General features: G+C 39.7%; 1 protein-coding gene across 2 annotated transcripts in view; it reads right to left on the bottom strand.

Annotated features, from left to right (window-relative positions):
- jcada (junctional cadherin 5 associated a) overlaps positions 1-25,483 on the bottom strand; it is a 46,455-nt gene extending 20,972 nt beyond the window's left edge. Inside the window, exon 1 of one of the 2 annotated variants that reach the window (XM_022670385.2) lies at positions 25,303-25,483. Coding sequence is in view for 1 of the 2 variants with exons in the window: in XM_007259653.3 (XP_007259715.3) it covers positions 7,802-7,908 (107 nt within the window). In the remaining variant the exon portion in view is untranslated. Of the gene's footprint in view, positions 1-7,801; positions 7,924-25,302 lie in introns of those variants that run through there. The other variant, XM_007259653.3, reaches the window with a different exon arrangement.
- Between the last annotated feature and the right edge of the window lie 238 nt (positions 25,484-25,721).

Raw genomic sequence — 25,721 nt, 5'->3', positions numbered from 1 at the left:
TTGAATAAGCAGGTGTCCCAATACTTTTGTCCAACTTTACAGACATCTGCTCATCCAACGTTTTCTATAAATCAAAGGTATGAAAAGGGGGGTTTTCTCCCCTTTGATGTAGTAACAGTCCTCACTTTACCAGGACAGCTTTCCGCTAGATGTTGGAACACTGCTGTGAAGATTTGACTGCATTCAGTCACAAGAGCATTAGTGAGGTCAGGCGCAGATGTTGGATGATTAGTTCTGGATCTCCTGCTCTTCCCAGAAGTATCACTCCTGACAGCATAATTCCACTGCTTCACAGTCTAGTGCTGGGGGGGGCTTCTCCAACCTCACTCAGCTTCACCACCCCCCACTGACACTTCACATTGGTCATGGGAAGCTTAGGTTCATCTGCAGCTGTTTAAGAGTGTCCTATTCTACTGGCTTTCTGACATGCCAAAAGTCATGGAATAGCAGTTACTTCATGGGACGGCATAGGATCCTCACACTTGTATAATTTGTGAGGTGTTACCTTGTAAGTGAGGCTGAACACTGGCCAGTGACAAACTGCAACTTCAAATAAAAAAAAAACACATCCGTCAAAACGACAACACAGGCACTGCGAATCGAGAAACGTGCTGCTAATACAGCCACAACACAATGGAATTTACCCGGGGGACCCTAAAAGATACTATACCCTAATCTACGTCTTCAATAACGTTCCATGAAGCAGCACTTTTAATATGCATACAACTGTGGTAATCACGGTAAAAAACATAACCTACTTTTCAGAAGTTTGGTTGCCACAAATAGTCCTCTGTACACAGAGCGAACTCCGAGACTAAAGACGTAGTTTAGGTGTAGGGGTGGGCAATATGGCCCTAAAATAATATCACAATATCTTATGGTATTTTCGCGATAATGATACTCTTGGCGATATAACAAAATATTTGTTTTAAAAAAATACACTACTGCAACAAAATGAAAAATTTAATTGTTTTATTGCATATGATATGATATGGCACACCCCTAACTGAGATATTAAAAAATACAATATTTTTTTTTTTTCAGATTTGTAAAAGAAGTCAATGATCTAGAATGTCATGATACCAACAACACACTCCAAATATTTCCATATATCCAGCATTAAAGTAAAATATATGATTCTGGACAGATATAATCAGTCTCTAGTAGATATATAATAGAAAATGACAACAGAGTGATTTTTTCTTCAGCAAAAAAGTAGTACCCTGATGTGATGATTAGGAGTGGGTGATATGGCACAATATTTCAGGGTATAATATTGTTTACGATATTCAAAAATTATATTATTGCGTACGAAATGATATGGCACACTGTATAGTGTGATTATGGCAAAGCAACAAAACAACATGTGAACCAGAAAAACGTCCCAGAAGGTTAATATTACCACCTGGTAATGATTGTGACCGGCAGTGTCTGGCACAAATTGTCCATGCAAACAGACAAGCATCTCTCATGAAAACTTACATCCACATTCAGTGCAGGAGACCCCACTTACATATCCCATAGGTCAGTGCAGTGTTTTAGCTTCCACAGGACATGGCTAAAGTCATAGAAGATTATACTAGTTCCTGTCCCATGACTTTTGGCATGTCGGGTAGTAGAATCTGGCTAGAAAACTACTGACACAAATTTATCAGTAGCAGCTCTATTCACACTTAAAAAAAAAAGAGTGCACCAGACTGTCTCCAGCCAACGAACAGATTGCTGCCAAAAAGGAATAACCATCAATCTGTCAATTAAAAAAATCGATTTTGAACCACACCTCATCATTGTTCTGCACTCTGCCACAGGGACGCCCTGACACTGTCCCTCAAGCTGCACATCATGTACAGAATCAGTTTGGACCGCTGTCCCTTCATTGTTTAGTTGGTGACATTACAGATGTTGACCTCCTCTTCCTGAGGATGTGCGGAGGAGAACGTGCTCTGAGGGAAAGTAGCCCGTGAGAGTGGAAGCAGTGGAAGATCTGACTAGCTAGTGTTGGTTCCTCAGAGCAGAAGATATAAACAGTGGAAATCTGCTTTCTGAGCTGCATCTCATCACTGCAATACACTTCACTGACTTATCATATAACAATATATATGGTACCTGTGATGATGCCAGACTAGGGCTGTGTTTAAAAGAGAAAAAAACAGGTGATACCTGGTTTAAAAAAAGAGACATCAGGTGATTATTCAATATATTGCAATATTTTGCAGAACTATAAGCAAGGCGATATATACAGCAATAAACATGTAAACTAGGTGTAACGCGTGATGAGAAGGGAGGCGGACGTTTAAACGGGTAAGACATGACTTTTAATAAATAACAAATAAACAAATAAACAAACAAGGGAATAACGAATAAATATATGTACATAAACAAACAGGGAAAACAAACAAAGAGCTAAACTAAACAGACAAGTACAAAACAGGGCTAGGGATATATATACAGGGAATAATAAGTAAATATATACAAGATACACAAAGGAAACAAACAGGAACCAAACGTGACTAGAATATAAACAAGAGCGAGAAACTACAAACAACCAAAGAACGAGAACTAGAGCAATAACGTAAACGTGGCGAGACAGACAACAGGGGAAGGTGCAAAGACCGACCACAAACATAGATTAACAAGTACTATTTATACTAAACATGAAACACAGAACACCTGGGAAGGGGCGGAGTTACAAATTAGACACACGTAATGGAAAAGTACAAGAGAAACACACTAGGAAACGGGGAAGACACCAGAAAACATAGCGAGGGCGTAACAGAAGCCCCTCCCTAAACGCGCAGCTCCCGAGGCGCGTAAAAACGAACCCCGGGGGCCGGCGGCGGGGAGAGGCCGGGAAACACAAGAGACGAGACCTGAGACTTAACATGGGGCAGAACTGGAGACTGAACTGAAGACTGGACAGGAGACTGGACAAAGAAAGGAGACTGAACCGGGGACGTGACTGGAGACTGGACATTGGGCGAGACACGAGACTGGACGGGGAACTGGACAGGGGACGATGACTGGACGTGAGACATGACAGGTGACTGGACAGGACTAGACATGGGAACGGGAACCAAAACATTGACAGGAACAGACACGAAGACGGTGACAGGAACAGGTACACAGAAACCAGACAAGACAGGAACAGGAACATAGACCGACACAGGAACCATAACGGGGAGCGACATGGGGACCAGAAAGACCTGGGGATGCCCAGGACTGGCTAAAGTCATAGGGGTAGTTCGTGGAGCCAGCCTGGGCAAAGTTCTTGGGCTGGGGTCCGGGGGCCTTGGGGCAGACCTGGGCACACGAGGCTTGGGGCAAAACTTAGTCCTGGGCGCCGGGACTGGCATGGGTGTGGTGACGGGCCTCGCTGGCGACGCGACGGCTTGGGCAGCAGAAGCTGGAGGCGCGGCGACTCGGGCAGCAGGAGCTGGTGGCGGTGCGGCGTCTCTGGCAGCAGGAGCTGGCGGTGCGGCGACTCGGGCAGCAGGAGCTGGCGGTGCGGCATCTTGGGCAGCTGGAGCTGGCGGCACGGCGACTCGGGCAGCAGGAGCTGGCGGTGCGGCGACTCGGGCAGTAGACACTGGCGGTGCGGCATCTCGGGCAGCAGGAGCTGACGGCGCGGTGACTTGAGCAGCTGGGGCTGGCGGCGTGGTCGGCGCTGGAGCGGTAGGCACCGCTGGCACAGGGTCATGGACGGTGGGCACTGCTGGCTTCGGCACATGGGCAGTGGACACCGCTGGCACAGGAACATGGACGGTGGGCACTGCTGGCTTTGGCACATGGGCAGTGGACACCGCTGGCACAGGAACATGGACGGTGGGCACTGCTGGCTTTGGCACATGGGCAGTGGACACCGCTGGCACAGGAACATGGACGGTGGGCACCGCTGGCATCGGCACATGGGCGGTGGGCACCGCTGGCACAGGAACATGGACGGTGTCTGGCACCGCTGATATCGTAGCATGGACGGTGGGCACCGCTGGTACAGGAACATAGGCGGTGGGCACCGCTGGGACAGGAACATTGGCGGTGGCGGGCACCGCTGGCACAGGAACATTGGCGGTGGCGGGCACCGCTGGCACAGGAACATTGGCGGTGGCGGGCACCGCTGGCACAGGAACATTGGCGGTGGCGGGCACCGCTGACACAGGAACACTCACATGAACAGACTTGGACCCTTGGGCTGTAGGTGTCTGTGTGACGACTCGGGCTGCTGAAGACTGCACGGAGATTTGACCTAATTTCACCGCAGCGTATTCAGGTTCCGGGGTGGCAGTGGCAGTACAGTGTAGCGCCGTTGTCATGGGAACCCCGGAGCGAAGATCTGCTGCCGCTACGGGTGACTGGAAGCGCTGCTCGGCGGTCGCCGTGGAAGCTGGGTCTGCAGCCGTAGAAGATGCGAGCACCGAAGCAGCCAGAGAAACTTGACCCGTGGAATCAGGAGATGCTAACTGCGTTAGCCGCGTAGCCGTGGGAATGCCTGGAGCTGCAGCCGCTGGAGATGCTAACTGCGTTAGCCGCGTAGCCGTGGAGAAGCCTCGAGCTGCAGCCGCCGGAGGAGCTAGCTGGTTAGCCTCAGAAGCTAGCTGCGGAGCCGACGAGGTGGAGCGCGCCCTGGGAGGCGGATGGAGGATAGCCTCCGCAAGCGGCGGCAAGCGGGCTCTCGTCGGAGGGTAGAACTCGTCCTCCGAACTGGACGCGGCTGCGAGGAGGTCCACGTAATCCCAGAAATAGTCCTCACAGTCCGCGTTTCTGCCCGCCTTGCCTACCTCGCGGTTCGGAGCGAGGCCGATGGCCCCAACCGTTAGCCCCCCCCCAAGAAAATCCTCCGATTTTTGGGACCTCTTAGAACGCCCAGCCCGAGGCCTTCTCCGGCCTCGAGGCCTCGGATTTTCCTGCGCCGAGGTCCCAAAGGGGGCATGACGGATGGCCAGCCCGGATCCAACCCAAGGGTTTCCCGAATAAACGTCCATGGCGGTCGGTCTTTCTGTAACGTGAGATGAGAAGGGAGGCGGACGTTTAAACGGGTAAGACATGACTTTTAATAAATAACAAATAAACAAATAAACAAACAAGGGAATAACGAATAAATATATGTACATAAACAAACAGGGAAAACAAACAAAGAGCTAAACTAAACAGACAAGTACAAAACAGGGCTAGGGATATATATACAGGGAATAATAAGTAAATATATACAAGATACACAAAGGAAACAAACAGGAACCAAACGTGACTAGAATATAAACAAGAGCGAGAAACTACAAACAACCAAAGAACGAGAACTAGAGCAATAACGTAAACGTGGCGAGACAGACAACAGGGGAAGGTGCAAAGACCGACCACAAACATAGATTAACAAGTACTATTTATACTAAACATGAAACACAGAACACCTGGGAAGGGGCGGAGTTACAAATTAGACACACGTAATGGAAAAGTACAAGAGAAACACACTAGGAAACGGGGAAGACACCAGAAAACATAGCGAGGGCGTAACACTAGGACCCTTAAAAATACTTAAAATCATTAATATATATATATATTTATTTAGGAGGCAGCCACATGTCAGATGTTATTTTCAGAAGCTCCAAGGCTTATCAAGTGTGTCTTCATTTGAGATGTAAATATAAACACAATTTAGATATAGTATTCAAAAATTAAATAAAAAAATGTATCTTAATCCTGCAATTTATGTTTTTTTCTTCTTGTAAAGACTAAACAAACATGTTAGAGACCGTGTTTATGAGCTGGAAATGTATTACTTCCAATTAAGTTACTTTATATATATTAATAATACGTTCTTTATAATAATTGTCTTCTTAATAAGCCAAATAAACAACATAAAAAAACTGAGTGCCCTTTTATATTTGTTTGTTGTTTATATTTCTTTAAATATTATCTGGTCTCAGGAGTTTCATTCTGAAATTGTAACTCTCAAAAGACAAATCAATAACATAAGCCTCACTGTTTAATATATGAGTATCATGTTTAAGGTTATAAAATCCAAAACTTCTCTTGTAATCGATTACCTAATTCATTTTAAATTCATGTAATATGATTTAATTTACATGAAATAAGTACAGTAAACTTAGCAAATATATATACATATATATTTTTAATTAAGATTTCCCTGAACTATTTTATATATTTTATTATATAATGATTTTAGTGAGAATTACATTATTAATATAATTAATTCCATTTATAATGGTATATTATTTTTTTGTTACATCAATTGATTTGCATAATAATTCAACTTTTAATGTGAGATGGTCAAGTGAATAAAACTCAAAATAGTTGAGTAATTTTTGGAAATATCCAGTTATCAGACAAATAGTGGATTTACAGTGTAGCCCATAATAGACACTTGTTTTTTTGTTTGTTTGTTTTTTTGAGAATCAATGCAGTATTAGAAAAACATAATATTGTGATATTTACGTGTTTTGATATTTATTTTAATATTCCTTATTATGCAAGTTTTTTGCATAGTTGCATTTTCTAAAGTTCATGACAGTCTCTCCTTGTCTCGTGAACCTGAGAGAGTTTTAAGCATCCTGAGTTCTATAGAAACCTTAAGTAAAAATCTAAAGATAAAGAAGCTATACAGAATAGACAACACAACTCCCCTCTACTTGGGAAAACAGAGGTCAAGTCTAAGTGTTTTCCTTAACTCTTGCATGTCTGAATTTGGAGTGGACTGAAAGCATTACAATAAAACACTTAAGTGATCTCTGAAAGTTTATCTGGAGTTTAAAATTAGAAAAGTAATTTGTGTAGTCCACTTTCCAAACCAAAATCGGAAAACCCGCCCTATTTATTTACAGTAGCATATTAGCTAAGGCTAGCCCATCTCAAAAGGGCCAGACTTCTGGGCCTCATGGTGCGGCTAATGCCAGCCAAACCGTCCCGGGCTTTCTTTACACACAAAGAGGCCCTAATCTGGCCCTTCTGGGCAAGACGGACGCCGCCCACCGCCCTTGTTTTGTTTGGGCAGTGTCCATGGTTACTAATGTCTTCCTTTTCTCAAAAGCAGGTTTTCGAAGAATAGAGTACAAGTGAGGTGACGACCTCAGAGCTGGAGAAATGCTTTCAAATGGCGGTAATTCAATTGGCACGCTCATCAAAGCGGTGTGAAGGCAGGAAATAATACTTTTTCAGGATGGAACTACCACATTACAAGTCATAGTGCCAGGCCTCTGCTCCGCAGACACACACATGCTCACTATCCCACGTTTCACACCCATTCAGGAGCAGACAGTGTGCTGCTAATAATTCCAATAACTGGCCTGAACAAAAAGTGAAGCGTGATGGAGTTCCCACATGCTTTCAATATGGCTTAGCCAGCTAGACTTCAGGCTAGACTATATTTCACAACATATGGGAGTGGCATTAAACTTCCTTAAGGTAGTACATTACCAAGAGTAATCAGTTACAGAACTGTGCTGAATCACAACACATCACTAGATGCATGCCAAATGTTATAATACACCCTGCAACTGTAATGTGACTGCACTGCACTACAGACATTAAACTGCAGATCTGCTGCAGTTATTAATACTGTTCAAACTACATTGTAACCTTTAAATGCAGAATCTGCCCCATTGTTAACTAATCATTCTGTGTATGTGCCTAGGTAAAAGATACTTATACCTAATATATGTGCATTTATGTGCAATTACTTGTATTGCTACTGTACCAATGCTAGTAATACTATCAAAAGATGCTAGTTCCTGTCCCATTACGTTTGGCATGTCAGAGTAAACACACTACATTTACAAAAATAATCACTCACCCATCCAAATGATTGAATTTAGGTGTTCCTTGGCCATTTCCATCACTTCCATGACCACAGGTGTATAAAACCAAGCACCTGGTCGTGCAGACTTCCTCTACAAACATTAGGTAAAGAATAGGTTACTGTGGAACCATGATAGAATGCAGCACATGTACAACAAGATCAATCGTGAAATCGTGAAAAACTTCTAAAAATTCCACAGCCAACTGTCAGTGATGCTATAGCAAAGTGGAAGCGACTGGGAACAACAGCACCTCAGATGTCGTGCGCAGATGTCATCAACTTTTTGCAGAGTTAATCACTACAGATCTCCAAACTGAATGTAGCTTCAGATCAGCTCAAGAACAGTAGAGTTTAGAGAACTTAAACCCATAGAATGGGATTCCATGGCTAAACAGCTTCATCCAAGTCTTAAATCATCAAGTGCATGTAAAGTGTTGAATGCAGTGGTGTAAAGCACGCGGTTTTTGAACATGAGTCCACTAGAGCAGTGGAGAAGAGTTTTTTTTTAGAGTGATGAATCACGCTTCTGTGTCTGCCAAGTCTGGGTTTGCTGTTGTTGTGCCAAGTTTACAGTTTGGTAGAGGGGGGATTAGGTGTGGGGTTGTTTGCCAGTAGATGAGTCCAGTGAAATTAACTCTTAATGCTTCAGCATACCAAGAGGTTTTGGACAGTTTGGACACTTTTTCCCAACTTTGGAGGAACAGTTTGAGGACGACTCCCTCTAGTTCCAGCATGACTGTGCACCAGTACACAAAAAAAGTTAAAAAAAATAAATAAAAAAAAGACACAGATGAGCAAGTTTAATGTGGATGAACTTACCTGGTCCTGACCTTAACCTAATAGAACTCCTTTGGGAGGAATTAGAGCGGAGAATACAAGCCAGGCCTTCTAGTCCAACATCAGTGTCTGTGACCTCACAAATGTGCTTCTAGAAGAATGGTGAAAAATTCCCATAAACACACTCCTAAACCTTGTTGAAAGCCTCCCCAAAAGAGTTGAAGCTGTTATGGCTGTTATGCAAAGGGTGGGACATTATCACATTAAACACTAAGAATTAAGAATAGAATGTCACTCAGATTCTTGTATGTGCAAATACTTTGGGCAATACAGTGAAAGAGGATCATTCTTAAACCTGGGATCTACAGTAAATCTTCTGTAGTCAATACCTGCCTAAAATCTGAAACCTACAGACATCACCAAATGCTGAGTTATCTCCCTTGAGATGCTCGGCCAGGCCTTTACTGCAGCTGCTTGTAGTTTCTGGGACTTTCTGTCTTCAGTTTCTTCTTCAGTAAGTGAAACAAACGCTTGCTTAATTGGGTTCAGGTCAGGTGACTGACCTGGCCACTAAAGAACATTTGGGATTCTTTGCCTTAAGAAGTTTTCAGGGTGTTCTCCCAGTATACTGTGGGTCATTATTATCCATCTGTACTGTAAAATGACAAACTATCAGTGGCAGAATTTGTCTCAATCTTTATTTCACTTTTATCAGCGCATTATCAATCATTTAAAATACATTTAGTTTATCAGAACCAGACAATTATTAGCCAATATACGCGGTCAGCAATGACTCAATATTTGTCTAATTTTCCCATAACCACTAACCAGATCCCCCTTTTAAGAGTGCATCCTTCGGTCCATACAGTGAGTAGCAGGGCTAAAAAAACACCTCTATTCACACAAAACAGCAAACTTTACAGACCACCTATAACTAAGACTAAAAGTACAGCAGCAATAGAAATGTTCATTCATCAGCATTGACATTATTAATCATTACCAGACACCCAGTTCCACTGGCAAGCTTACATGCTGATGCCATAACACTACCTTCACCGTGTTTGAGAAATAATGTGTTATTCTTTTACTTGCTTTACTTGTTGCCATCTTTCTGTGATCTCCCAGCAAATTGTAGAAAATCTAAAGATTGCCTACTTCACTTGAAACCTTACTGGGCTGCTTATTGAGAGTTCCCATAATTAGCAAATGCAGATTCCACCTTTGTAATAAACTGTCTACCTTTAATGTCCTTCATATTCATTAATAATGTTAATTATGAGTAAATTGTCCAATTCCTTTGGAGCTTATAAAAATCGTAGGCAGAGAGATAGGTAGTTACTTGAGGATTAATCAAAACTAGCAGAGTCTCTAATCAACAAGTTAGGTAGATGTTGTGTGAAATGTAGAATTTTAGGTTTAATTTAAGGGTTTAAAATAAATGTTGCATTAATAGTTTAGGAATTACAGTGATATTAACATAGTCCTTTCCTAATGCTGGGCAATTTTACCTTAATTTAGTATAACAATTAACATAATATTTTTTTTAAATAATTTTTTATATCCTTTTTTTCATATTTTTTTATATACTTATACTTTTTGCTTCTTTTACTTTTCAACCTGCTGCTGATGCAGCATTGCCAATTAGCCAGCGTGCTGGGAGAAAAGTGCAGCGACACGATTTTGATACATCAGCTCACAGACGCCTTGTGCTGATCAACCTAGGAGTGATGAGGGGAAAGAATCAATCATGTCCATCATTCATTAAAATAATTGTTCATTAATCGAAGTCTTAGGTAAAATGTTCAATTAATCGTGATACTGATTTTTAGGTCAAATGGCCCAGCATTATGGAGGGCCTTTGCTAAAACTCTTCAATAAAAACCTTAAACTCTGCACTTCAATCCCACAGTGATGCTTCATTGTAAAACCACTGTTCTACAGTTCTGAGGCAATATTACAAAAATGCAAATACTTATGGACCCAATTATGTTCAAATATGTTTGAGTAAAAACAAACACAACAAAATCATGTCAAAGCAGGTTTTGGCAAACACTGATAAACTCTGATCAAAGAAAAGGGTACAATCATATGATAACACTTACAGAAAAGAAACAGGCTGGAACAGAGAAGGCCTTGGCAGAGATGCGAGATGCAGAGCTAGCAGATCAATATATCATGATGCAGGCAGTGCTGGAGTATTGAGCTTGACTTATGGCTGAGGCTATTTCTCAGACTGATCCTCAGAGCAGAGCTGCTTCTGACCTGCTCAGCATGTCTGTACATAATTAGCGTCCATCAAGAAGCTGCGAGAACTGAGAAACGACAGTGACAGAGCTGATCAGTTCAAGGGGCTCAGATCAAAGAATCAGCACACACCAGCACTATGTTAATTACCATTTTAACTTGCCAAGAAGTACGATCTCAAACGAGGAGGAAGTAGAGAAGGAGACATTTACACAAACACCTCGCTGCTCAACATCACATGTGACGGCAAGACTGAGAAACAGCTGAACGTGGCCAGAGCCTGTACATTACAGTGATTTTCCAGTTTTTGTTAATCATTTGATATTTGATGGGATGAACATGAAGTTTAACACAATTAGAGGTTCAATTATGTCAAACTCATATCAGTAATGGAACTGAATAATTGATTTAAACATTAAAACATTAAAACAGGCTTCCTAGTGGCCCAGCTGTCTAAGTGCTCGATCTACCACTGGGGGATCATAATCCCAGTCATCTGTGCCATCAGAGCTTTTATGGCCAAAGCTGTTTTTACATATAACCTCCTAAATCTGTTCCAGACTGCAGTCATTGCATTCACACATACAGCTTACAGGGTTCATCCACTTTTCAACCAATACATTTTCATTTTTCATGACTTTTCCATGCCATTACAGCCTATTTTAATTTTAACCATTCGATCTTTAAAACAGACATGGCAATAAACAAACAAAAAAAATAATAATGTATAAACTAGTAATAGTGGCCTTATATCGCACAAAAAATTATTTGAGAAAAATGTGAAATGTCATATGTTTTACTAGCTGAATAACACTATTTTGCACATATCTGCCTTATATATCCTTCACTCCTCTATCCTATTATTCCCCTTTGACCTCCTTTTATCCCTATCCAAAGATGTTTTACCTTTAAACTTATTTTACATTGTACTTGACTATTGTAAGTCGCTTTGGACAAAAGCGTCTGCCAAATGTAATGTAATGTAATGTAATATGTGTCTGAATGAAGCCAGACAGCATTAATTCAGCATTTTCTCTCTCTGAGTGAATTTACAGTAATAGTTAAAGCTGAAACTCCAGTCTGAATAGGACCCACTTAGACAGCTAGCTAATGCAAAGAGATGTGATGGATTTAGCCAAAAAATAAATAATTTTTTATAACTAAGTCAATAAGCAATTTTTTTTAGATTTTTAGACTTTTTTTTATTTTTCCAACACTTATCCAGGCCTGGAAATTGCTATTTTCAAACATCATGACTTTTCCAGGTTTTTCATGACCGTACGAACCCTGAGCTTAGATGGGTAATGTGAAAGGGGCTTAAGATTTACTAGTATTGTAGGATTGGTCAGAAGGAAATCTGAATGCTGTGTGGGATGGAATATGCATTTTTATGTGGCTTAGCCTTTTCTCAGATACAATCCTCAGCCCGATGAGATGAAAACGTAAACCAAAAAAGAACCTAAGGAAAGTACAGTCCTCGCCTGGACTCTCTCTGGGTGGGGAGAGTGACTTGTGTTCTCCCTCATTAGTCAGTGAGATGCTAATCAATATGGGTGTCTGTGAGCTGACAGGCAATTAGTGTTCTACTGCAAGCATGTTTAGCTGGACAATCATGCTGCATCATCAGAAGTCTAGAAATATGTGACGTTTTAGCTTCATGCAACGTCGAGTAGCATGTCTTATAGCCTTTACCCTACCAATGAGGGAGTTCTAGAAATGAGTCCCAGTGAGCAAACTGATCCCAATTCAGTTTAATTTAATTTAATATTGATTGATTTAGGAATATTTCAGTTAGGTTTTGTTTAGAAATTAAAAGAGATTGACAGAGAATCAATTGTTGTAATTGTACAAAGAACCTACCATTATTTAAAATATTTGTGCTTACATGAAGAATTAATACAAAGTTTTGTCCAAAATATGCACATTTTAAAGATTAATCTCACTTATATTAGGGCTAGCAATGATGACGTATTAATGCAAGTGATTTTTAAAAACTTTAATGTGTTCTATGTAATGTTGTTTTTAATGCAAATTAATCTAAAATGCTATAGTCTCCGCCTACTGAGGGCTGAAACCACTGCTCTGCCTATAGTGTTGCGTGTCTTTGCTCTGCTCTCGTCTATAATTGGTTAATTCAAACCTATATTTTAAGTGAAACTGACCAATGGACTCTCAGGAAATCATTAAGGCTTCACCTATCACTATAGAAGCCCATCAGTCTTCATCAGAGAGAGGCGTGTAAATATTTTACAGCCGCTGGAGATTCTGCAGTGCTTCAGGAAAGCATCATCAGAGCCTGAGAGGTTTTGAAGATCCGTATTACACAGTTATTACTGTCTCCCTCCCAAAATACAGAGAAGAACCAGCATTAACATTTTTTCATTATGATTTTTAGAAAAAAAGTATTTGATACCACAAATATTTGGTTATAATTGATTAATCAAAGAATACTAGTTAATATGGATCTATGTTGGATTAATTTCAATGAAGATTAATTCAAAAAGATTTAAAAATCTATTTTTAAAATACAGATTGCTACTGTAATAGAATGTCTATATATTACATTATATACTGCATTCATAACCCTACAGAAATAAATGCTACATTAACTGCAGTGTTACATGTAATGCTACTCCAGGTACACTACTACATAGGGGTGGGACAATATATCAATATGACGATATATTGTATTGTTGGGATTGCTTTGTATCATATTAATATATGGCATCAAATATGGATATTTTTATTGAAACATATGTGCTCTAAACTTCCCCCAATTAATTTTACTAAAGTTACTGCTCTATTACTCCACATGGTGACGTTAATCAAATGAATAGCGTAAACATGTGGAGAAGAATATTGGTTGTTAAATTCTGTGAAACTGACACCAAATAAATTTATAATTCCTGGTATTTGCTTATTTAGGAGTAATTTATCCTATATCATAGAGCACTGTCTTGTGATATATCAATTATATATGATATAATATGATACAATATGCCTATGATTCCCACCCCTACATGCACTAAATGTACCCCTGTAATACATGTTTACAGTATCAGGATCAGCATATGTGAACACGAACAATACCAGAGCTCCACATCTGTCCATAAATCTGGTATCGGGCCAGCCTACTGTATTTGTCTCTTTGGTCTAAAGGGCAGGTCACTAACACAGGTTTCTATTTTAAACAGTAGAGAGGAAACAGTCAGCACAATCACAATAGCAGATCCTTATCAATATATATTCCTCCCTGGAGCACAATCACGTCACTGCATTTCATCCAACCGGGAGAAATTACACAAGAATGACAGTTTCTGATGCTCCATATGTTTTCCATCTAGAATATATGACTGCCATCACATCATTAAGTAAGAAACACGAGCATTCAGCTTTCATCACTTTTAATTACAGTTAATCCTGCTTCTACTAATCTACATATGGTTGCACTTTGCAACCTGACAATCAGAACCAGAAGGCGTTTGGAAGCCTACAGCTTTTCTCACTGTTGCTGAATGAAGGGTTTGTCTAGAGAAAGCCAGGCCTTATTTTTGTCCAGCACACCTCAAAAGGGACTGACCATAAAATCTGCCATGATGTGTATTGTTATCAGGACAAACCACCTAAACAGATTTATTCATTGCCTAAAATTAACCACCTGCCTAACATTGTGTAGGTACCCCTCGTGCCGTGAATACAGCTCAGACTTAATAAGGCGTTTACTACAGAGACAAAACTTGTGATATCTGGTAAATATACTGATTTTTGAACTTCATTCTTCAAGTCTGCTAATTTTAACATGCGGGTGTATTTCGATATTTTTTTAAATCATGCACAAGAAAAAGCTATGAGTGCTGCTTCTGCTCCCTCTTATGGAGAAATTTCTAAATCAAACTACAGATATATACAGTTTATATTCATGAATGTGCATTTTGTTCTGCGCGTTTATAAACATTATAGTTATATGTTAAGAAGCAAGTCATTTTAATACATACAATTCTAGTTTACTGTGTGTTAAATATGTTCTGTATAGGAAAAACTATGATAGAAATCTGAGAAGGGAAAAAGAAATAGTGAACATAGTGATTAGGCCACATAATAATTACAGTATCAGTTTATTGTAAATATTGTATATGGTATGTACTGTACATGTGGCATGTAAAACATTATAGCATGACCGATATCATTTTAGCTGAACTCAATATTGTTAATGAGGTTTTTCTTGTATGTTGACACTGTTTAAAAACAGTGATTTAATTTAATATTATTATTTAGGATATTTAGAATAGCTAAATCCCTAATCCAATCACTTATTTTTTTCTTAATAATTAATAGATATCAATGGCAAAAAGCGGTCCTAAAATGACAATACTATAGCAAAAATCTGTCAATAATTTTTGGACAATATACTAACCAAACAAAAATAGTTATTGTGACAAACCTAATAGTGATGCAATTGTTCATGAATTATGACCCAGCCCAAGCTTACAGTCTTATGCTTCCATGCTTTCTGTTTCTCTTTGGTTATGAAATATTAGCAAACCTCAGTTTCACAACACTGCCACCCGCAGCATTACAGCATATTTAATACTGGTATATTTGCAATTAAAATGTTATATGTGGTAATTCCCATGACACACTGTGGTCAAACAATATGAATAACAATGGTGTAGAGCAGGGGTCGGCAATTAAGTTTGGCCGCGGGCCAGATTTTTTCCAAGCCATTACATGGCGGGCCACAAGCACTTGGGGGGGGTTTGGGGGGGGGGGATTGGCGGGCGCGGTGGCGGGCGCGGTGGCGGGCGCGGTGGCGGGCGCGGTGGCGGGAGGGCGCTCTTAAAATGACAAGCAGACATTCAAGTGGGCTGATGTGGGTGAAATCTGTGGACTGACCATTGGGGGCGCTATTAATGATATACCTGTTTGTTAAATAAAAAAAAACAAACGAATAAAAAAAAAATAACAGAATAAAGAAGCTAGCAGTTATCTAACAGCCCGTGGCGCTATCAAAAAATCTTTAATAAATTTTTCTGTTTTGGAAAATTAAGTTTCTAAATAAAGAGCATTTTTGAGACGGACAGTCCGATTTTTTTTTTCATTATAGTTCAACCTCACGGGCCAGATGTTTCTTGCTTGCGGGCCGCATCTGGCCCGCGGGCCGCCTATTGCCGACCTATGGTGTAGAGTGTGTATAGTGTATAATTAACCTAAATACAAAAGAAGTCCCTACACTTGTTCTAACACTTTACAACATTACGGCACTGTGCTACATCTTATCCCATCCTCCCTCCACATTACATAACCGTAATACGTTATTTATCAGGGTTGTGGGTAGCCTGGATCTAGACAGGCCTGGCGTCTCAGTGGAGATCTGGTGAACTAGTGGGAAAGCACTTTAAAAACAATGAGTCATGTAATATCTTCCAGTGGCTCTGCGGCGTCTGACCAGCCCTTTTCCTCTGCAGCTGGAACACACACTCTCACTCTGAGGGCACTCTGCTCTCACACACACACACACACACACACACACACATACACGCTTACACACACACACTCCACCCGCACTCTTCTGGTAGCACTGACAAGGATGACCAAAAGTAAGTGTGCTTAGGTCATACGAGCAAACACAGACACACTGCAAGTCAATTACTCACTCTTTAGCACACACAAAGACACGCCACACACACACACACACCGGTACACACTCCCCCTTCTCCTGCTGCTTCTCTCTCAGAGAGTGTCCCACCGGGAGTACAGTGTCTCTCACACAATACAGCCACTATCTGAGCTGCCTTTCGTGACTGGCTAAACTGAGGGGTGAGAAGTGCCGGTCTAATAGCACATCCTCTTCACAGTGGCCCATTAAGGGACCCGCGAAAAAATGGAAAGTGTCCCCTTTCGTCTCCGTTTCACTAGATTGGATAAGCCTTACTGTCCTGGACTCAGTATTACACAGAGATAAGCTCAGAGATTCTCCAAAATCCCAGCTAAGACTATAGCAGCTCAATTATAACAATGCTTCTTAACCCAGGGATCCCGTGATGGAAAGGCCCTGCAGGGCCCAGAGCCAAATTACACTTCTGAACATATAAAAGCCAATATTAATATACTGTGCCTTTTGTGTCGCAGCATTTAAACACTGAATATAATTTATTTATCATCATAGACTCTGAATAAGTACTCAATTTTCTCAGGTTTTCTATGATGTATTTTTTATTATTTCTAAGGTGTATTTTGCTATGTCTGTATCTTGTTTTTTTCAGAATTTAGGTATATCAATTATATTTTTATCTATTTTCATAAAAATATCAAGCTATTTAAATGTAGTACAGAACTCCCTGTCCACTCCCTGTCCCTGTCATCCTGGGATATCTCCACCCCTTTAAGAATGTTTAATCTGTTTTATATAAAACTTGCTGCATATTCAGTCTTATAAATATGAGGAATTGTCAAAATAATTTAAAAATATATATATTTTCGTATGATTGAAGGCTAAAAGGCACAGTATTCTGATAATGACCCATAAACATCCTATTGTGTATTATATACTTTTTGATCCCTGATCATCCAAAGTTTCTACCAGAAGGGTATTGAGGGTATATGTAGTCATGTATATGTACTACTATATGATGTGTCAATAAACTCTCCCCAATTTACAAGGCCGTTTACCCAATCCATTCATTAGGACTCCCTCTTAACTAGTGATGCCTCTTTTCAAACTGCTGCTGATGCAGCATTGCCGAGTAGCATCACAGTGCACTCGGAAGAAAGTTCAGCGACTCGGTTCCGATACATCAGCTCACAGACGCCTTGTGCTGATCGACATCTCCCTCTGGAGTGATGAGGGGAAAGAGTGCCATCTACCCACCCAGAGAGAGCATGGCCAATTGTGCTCTCTCAGGGCTGCAACAGCTGATGGCAAGTTACATGAACCGGATTCGAACTAGCGATCTCCTGATCATAGTGGCAGCGCTTAGCCCGCTAGATCATTCAGGGCCCGATTTGATACGATTTTAACATGACTGATCAGCTATGTTGATTTTGTATTCAATTAATAGTATTTAAAATTATGCTCCAATTCAAATGTCTGAATACTCTTAATATTTAAGCTCTTCTTTGTATTTGCATACATATGTAAAAAAAATAATCCTAAAACAGCAATAATATTATCTGTGGGAGAGTATATATTATCATATAGGTTTACAATTACAGCTTATTTTGGTCGCCGAATAGTCTGTTGATTATTTTTCTGATTAGTTGATTAGTCACTGATTATTTCTGCCACTGTTCCTAGCTTTCTCTAGCTGGGTTTTAAGATAGAAACAGCTGAATATCATATTTTAATATCCTTTATTTATGCCCAGAATACATTTAAATGTAAAATGCTCTGATATTAAGAAATGCTGTGAGTAATTAAATATGTAATCTGTTGTGTTTATCCATTTTGAGTGAGTGAGCAGCATTTACCACACTGCGTTTTTGTCACCAACACTTTGTGCTGTGCATTACAGTTACTATCGACATTTAAATTTGGAGTGGATACATTTTTTTAATCAACATTATCGATTCTGTCAATATAAAAAGTTGTTTTTGTGACTGGCCTACTTTTTAATAGGAGTGTATCACCCCTTTACTGCAGTAACAGCTTCTTCTCTTCTTGGAAGAATTTACCCTAAACGCTGGAACATTGCTTAGTGAGCATTAGTGAGGTCAGATATTGATGTTGGACTATTAGATTTGGATCATAAATGCCAGTCTAACTCATGCTGAAAGTATTGGAAAAGAATGTAATTCCACCGCTCCACAGCTCAATGCTGGGGGGCTTTGTAGCTCTCTACACTTGGCACTGTGTATGGTGACCTTTGGCTGCTCCAGTGTGTCCCATTCTTTTAGCAATACTTTACTATGTGGATTATACTTTGTAGCACTATAGCTACAAAATGAGATGCACCTTTTGTGTGCAAATGCACACACACAGCTGAACAGACTTTATTTACAGATCAGATAAACATGAACCTACTGTATTGGCACCAGGTCGAATTGCATGTGTGGGCTGGAGATATTTAAAGTCCCCAGAATTGAGTTGTGGAGCAGTAGATGTGTGTACTTTTGAAGAGTTGTGCTCCAACAATGCAATCAAATCCCCAAAGCAATGTACCAAAATCTAATAGAAAACCTTGCCTAAAAAATGAAGACTAGTAAGTAAGTAAAATGAGAAAATGAGAGATGGCTGAAATAACAAAAAAAAGAAAAGATGCAGAGCTTTTAGACCTCAAATAATGCAAAGAAAACAAGTTCATATTCATAAAGTTTTAAGAGTTTAGAAATAAATATTTAGTGGAATAACTCCACCAGTCTTACACACTGCTTTTGGATCACTTTATGCCACTGCTGGTGCAAAATTTCAAGCAGTTCAGCTTGGTTTCATGGCTTGTTATCATCCATCTTCCTCTTGATTACATTCCAGAGGTTTTCAATTTGGTAAAATCAAAGAAAGTTATCATTTTTAAGTGATCCCTTTTTTTTCCTAAAGCTGTACATGCCTACCTACAAATACTTTTACAAGCTGAGCTAATGTCCAAATACTTTTGTCCATGTAACTGAACGTCTGTATCTTTTGAATATGTTAACCATAAAGTAAATGACTTTATGCACCTACAGCTGTGTGGAAACTTCTAAACCATGACATGGGAAATGTCATAGTACCGGAACTAGTATTGCGTCCCATACATTTTGCCATGTCCCATGAAAGCCAAAGAATGTTCCACTGACCTGTTCGCAAAGACATTTATAGATAGAAGCTGCCAGTCACAATCATTCCATCCTTTACACTGTCCACTGTGGGTGGTAATGCTTTGTATGTTTGTATTTGCTGTACATACATGGCACTGTGGATTGAGAAATATTAAATGCTTTCCACTTCTCAACTTCAGAAATGGAATATCCTATCCTCCTGGCAACTACCTTTAGGCTTTACTCAAACTACTTGCAGTCTTCAGTCTTACTCACAAGATAACACCTCACAACTTATACAGATGTGTTGGTATTCCCAATAGGGCTGCACGATAGTCATTGTGCAATAGTCATGTCGCAGGACATGCAATGTCACTTAAGGCAATTAAATCAAACACTTCTTGACACAAGAAGTAGATACACAGCGCTGTCTCGGTGTCTGTGTGAGTAACAGGCTGCTGCTGCCTGAGAAAGGCGAGGGGGGCAGGAGTAAACACGAAGTAACCGCATGGCCTCCATCCACATGGTTGGGCACATGCTTGTAAACGCATGTGTCGAAAGCTGTGCACCTCAGTCCAGCACAGTTTAGCGCAGATATTTCCAGTTACAGCTGAATTCACGCTTTTAATCCCAGAAAAACGCTCTTAGTTACCTTTGAAAAAGTCATTTAAAAGCCTGATTAAAGGGCCAATTACTGTTGTTTTTCTGTTTTCCTCGGGTTTTGAGTGCTCTGCGCTGACTGAGCAGCGGGGCTGGTGACGTCATGGGCCCTGCATTGTTTAATATGGTGTAAAAGTAAGAAACTGAAGTGTAGACCCACATATGGCCCCTTAGGGTTTATATTAGGGTTTATATTAAATACTGTCCTTGTTTATAAATGGATAGAACTCACACCCACCCCAAAAACCCCAAACATCCCTTTGCTTCACCCATATGATGTCAACCGTATGGATGTGACTCTACGTTCTATAATAAACTATCCTATACATCTGCTAGAGATTAGTGAGTGTAGCAAGATTAGCAAGTAAATATTGCAGTATATTTTCCCCCCTTTTGGTTTGGAGTCCTCAGCCAAGAACTACTTAAGAACCCCCCGCTGTAAACTCTGAGAGAAACTCTGAGACCACCCTCTCAACAGGAGATGCTCAGTGAATGAAGGTTCGTGCTGCATACACAGAATGAGTCTGTCTCACTAGAATGAGATAACAATGCTGAGCAGACATTTGGACAGCGAGGGACAGATATACAGTACAGACATGACAATCAGTCAGGCTGAGGAATGCATGTCTTTCAACAGCAGTGCAGGAGGACATATCTGTGAGATCCAATGATCAATTGATCTTCACTAAAGCAGAAAGGCATTTAGTATTGGAGGACATTAAGGGAAAGGAACATTGATTTTAATGATGTGTGCCATCTTGACACACAGTGCACTTGGATGACAACTATAGTCAAAAAAAAAAAAAATATATATATATATATATATATATGTGTGTGTGTATATTATAAAAACAGCAGCAAAAAAGCAAATAAAGCAAACTACACTGACATGCCAGAACAGGGACAGCGGTATGTAAACTCATGAAGTGTTGCCTCAAGCAACAGATTGGGAATGCCCACATCTGTATATGTTATGAGGTGTTATCTTGTAAGAGAGAGTGAGTAATGCCCAGCAGTGACCAGTTTGTGGACATTTCACATTCTTTGATCTACAGTGTCGTCTGTGTACCTGGAATACTTTACCAGTCAAAAGTTTGGACACCTATTTTTCTTTTCTATTTTTCTCTACATTGTAAATTAATATTGAAGTCATCCAGACTATCAGTGGAAATTATGTAATATTATGTAGTAACTTAAAGTGTTAAACAAAACAAATTACTCTATAAAGCATTAAAATGCTCGTATCTGAGGTGCTGTTAACTTGCGGTTTCTGAGGCTGGTAACTTTAATTAACTTATTCTGTGCAACAGAAAGAACTCTTGCTCTTCCTTTCCTGGGGCGAAATTCAAGTATTTAACTCTTGACAAGTCCAGCACACCTCTTGCTTAGATGATAGCTTTGTACATCTTGGCAGGATTTTCTCAGTCAGATTTATGAGGTAGAGTCACCTGGAATAATCAGCATTCAGTTAACAGCTGTGCTGGACTTGTCAAGAGTCCAGCACAGTGCAAACAGACAAGCGACTCTGGCAGGAATCTCATCCACATTAGATACAGGAGGCCCTACACATAAATCCTACAGGTCAGTGAGTGTTCTTTAACATCCATGGGATATGGCAAAAGTCATGGGACAGGATAATAGTACCTGTTTCATGACTTTTAGCATGTAAGTGCAGGATTTTGTTGTATTAAACTGACAACAGAACAGCAAAACAGAACGTTTTCTTTCTTCAAATCAAAGGAATTTATAATAAACACTAAGTCATGAATTATACTTTCCAGTATTATTCATAGTTCAGTCAAGTAAAGTGACCTAAAGCAGAAGCATGTTCTCACTATGTGTCTATTAGCAGGAAACAGACTCCAGTCTACTTGCCACATAGGCCTAATATCCTATAAGATAAGTAATTCTCTGGCTGTGATTGAAGGAACCTTCCTCTTTCTTCCTTTAACACCCCCGACTCCAGCCTCCTGTCCAAAGTTAGGCCTACGTATGAGTTCAACTCCCAGCTCACAGATGATATACTCATCTCCAGTGAGGAGGGAGTGTTCCGGAAGTGAGCTGTGATTCTAGTTAAATCAGGGGGCTGAATTAGTTCTGCTTAACTTAAGAAATGTTCACATTCAGAAAATCTTTGTTTTTCTTGCTTAAAGTAATCCTCTTGACCTCAACTTGACATCTGCACGTTTGTTCACTGGCTGACAGAGTATCTATTGTTTCCCCTCATTTTCCATAATTATATATGGTAACTATACTATTAGGGCTGTGTGTTGGCAAGAAGTATGTAATGTAATGTAAATGTAAGTATCTCAACTATCTCAAAATACCAACTCAGTATACCAAAATAACAACTCTCTTAGTATCTTAAATATTTCAAAATTGCAACTTAGTATCTCGAATATCTCAAAATAGCAACTTGGTATATCAAAATAACGACTTAGTATCTCAAAATAAATAATAACTTAATAAAATAATAACTTAATATATCAAATTAATATAAAAACTGACTTGTAAAATTAAGAGATATCTTTAAAATGTATTTCAAAATAATGAGATAGTATCTCAAAATAACAACTTAGTATCTCAAAATAACGTATATTATATATAGTAACTACACTATTAGGGCTGTGTATTGGCAAGAACTTGGCAATACGACACTTATCACAATACAATATATTGTGAAACTGTAAGCAAGACGATAGGAAAACACCTTATTACATTTATACAACCTACTTTTTATCCAATCAGAACTGTGGGCTCCTATGACACACTATGAGTACAACACTGCTATCTTGTGGGCACAACACAACACAAAATAAACCACTGTCTGACACCAGTCTTTACATGTAAACTATTAATTCAATATTGTCACTGTAAAATTGTTTCTTAGAATCAATACATTATTGCAAAACATATGTATCAATCAATATTGTGATACTTCAAAAATATCAATATTTTATTATACCCCTTGTGTCTTTCACTGGTAATTCAACACTAGCACTGGCAAATACCATGTGCAGAGGTTTTTTTAAAACACCTACTAAAGTCATTTTTTAATAAAAGGAAAATGAAAAAGTGAAAAAGAAAAAGGCATCCAACTCAATGCTCTTAAGCTCCCTTCACACCTCAGTAGCTGTGTAATAAGTGGATGGGCCACGGCGGCTAACCTCACACTTCCCCGGCTCAGGATCGACCAAAGGCGGCTGAATGACTAGCAGCATCCCGCCAGTTTCACACTGAGGGAACAGGCTGCTGCTCTGGCTGTCAGGAGACACGTTTTTGCCCTTTGAAGTCGTTCAGTTTACCAGTTGGTGTGAATACACCACAACACCAACTGTTTTCCAGATAGATAGATAGATAGATAGATAGATAGCTATCTGACCCGACAACAACTGGCGAAGATGATTTGGAACCACAGGTAAACAGTCTTTTAACCAAAACTCAATATTCTATCCCAATTACTTTATTACAGTTCACTCCCGTCCCAAACAGCCTACTGTCCTGTAGAAGTAGTGAGTTAGTACCTTTAAATAGTCTACATTCATCCATGTGGAAGCCCGTTCCCCCCACATTTAAAATCCAGCACCTATTTTTTTCTCTTTATTAAATGCTGTCTCAATATTTTGAGATCCCAAGTCATTATTTTGAAATATAAAATAACGTTGTTATTTTGGGATATTAAGTCATTATTTTGCGTCATTGTACAGACAGAAGCTATGTAAAGGCTTCACTGGAGAAAGTAAAAGAAACAGATTTTTAAATTCACAAAGCAATATAAAATCTATTGGGATAGTATCTCAAAATATCAAGATAGTAACCTGAAATAATAACTTACTGCCTCAAAACAATGACTTAGTATCTCAGAATAACAGCATCTCAAAATGACTTAGTATCTCTAAATAACTAGGTATCTCAAAATAAATACTTAGTATATCAAAATGTATCAAAAACAAACTTCTCAAAATAATAAAATATCTTTAAAAATGACTTATTATTTCAAAATAAGACAGTATCTCAAAATACCAACTTAGTATCTCGAATATCTAAAAATAGCAACTTATTATCTCAAATATAAAAAAAACAAATTAGTATCTCAAAATAGCAACTTAGTATCTCAAATATCTCAAAATAGCAACTTATTATCTCAAATATAAAAAAATGGTATCTCAAAATAGCAACTTAGTATCTCAAATATCTCAAAATAGTAACTTAGTATCTCAATTATCTAAAAAAAACAAATTAGTATCTCAAAATAGCAACTTAGTATCTCAAATATCTCAAAATAGCGACTTAGTATCTCAAATATCTCAAAATAGCAATAACTTTTGTCTAAAAATAACTCAAAATATCTTACTTGGTATCTTAGAATAATGACTTAGTATTTCAAAATAACGACTTGAATTCTCATTATAATGAGATAATATCTTTAGAAAATGATTCAGTATGAGATAGTATCTCGGAACTATGACGTAGCATATTAAAATAATGAGATGTTTATTTAAAGTAATGACTAAACAGCTCAGTTGATAATAAAACAGTGTTGTGGATGTTTTTATTATAAGGTGCAGGAATGAGCTGAGCTTAGTTTATCAGCGTGTTTTATAGAGGGGCTGGTGTTCTCGCTGGTAGATGAACGAGTTAAACTGTGAGTGATCCGGAGTTTAACCCTGACTGCGGGCTGGTTAAGCAGCGGTCTGTCCTCTAACTGAAGCAGCCGCGCGGTTAAACAGCTCCCCGCCCGAGCTCTCCTGGATCAGCGGTGAGAGAGATCAGTCCTCCGTCCTTCAGTAAGAGCGGGTCTGCGGTCAGTTACTGTAGATCAGACTCAGACTGAGCCCCAGCAGCAGCTCCGTCTCCCCGCTGATCCTCCAGCAGCTCCGTCTCTCCCCCGTCTCTCTCCCTCTCTCTGTTATTCAGCGACTTTCAGCAGCAGCGGGACAGAGCTCAGCCCTCCACCGCGCTCCTCACCAAACACACCAGCCGACTAACTAACAATCTCACATCCTAATATTAACCCCGCAGTCCGAGACACAGACACACACACACAGATATACATGTGGAGAGATCCAGCGTTCACCTACCTGAGCTGCTCCTGCTGCTGCTCCTCCTGCAGTTACCGCTGCTGCTCTGAGGGCTGCTGGTAGTCCTGAGTCTGAGGCTGCCTGGAGGAGACGGAGGGGAATGAGCTGCTTCCTCTAGCCTCCAAATGTGCTGTGCTCTGTGTGCTCTGTGTGAAGGGCAGGACAGGAATGGTTCCTCCCAATAAGAGAGAGGATAAACTTCACCCTCCACTCAACCAAGCCAAACACACACATACACAGACAGACAGACACACATACACAAGAAAAAACAGAAACTTAATACTAACAATACTACTAATAATGATGATTCTTAATAATAATTATTATAATACTACTACTACTACTACTACTACTAATAATAATAATAATAATAATAATAATGATTCTACTAATTCTGATAATGACGATTATACTACTAT

This window comes from Astyanax mexicanus, chromosome 15 (genome assembly GCF_023375975.1).
Source record: "Astyanax mexicanus isolate ESR-SI-001 chromosome 15, AstMex3_surface, whole genome shotgun sequence".
NCBI lineage: Eukaryota > Metazoa > Chordata > Actinopteri > Characiformes > Acestrorhamphidae > Astyanax > Astyanax mexicanus.
This window is presented reverse-complemented; position numbering and strand designations above follow the sequence as displayed.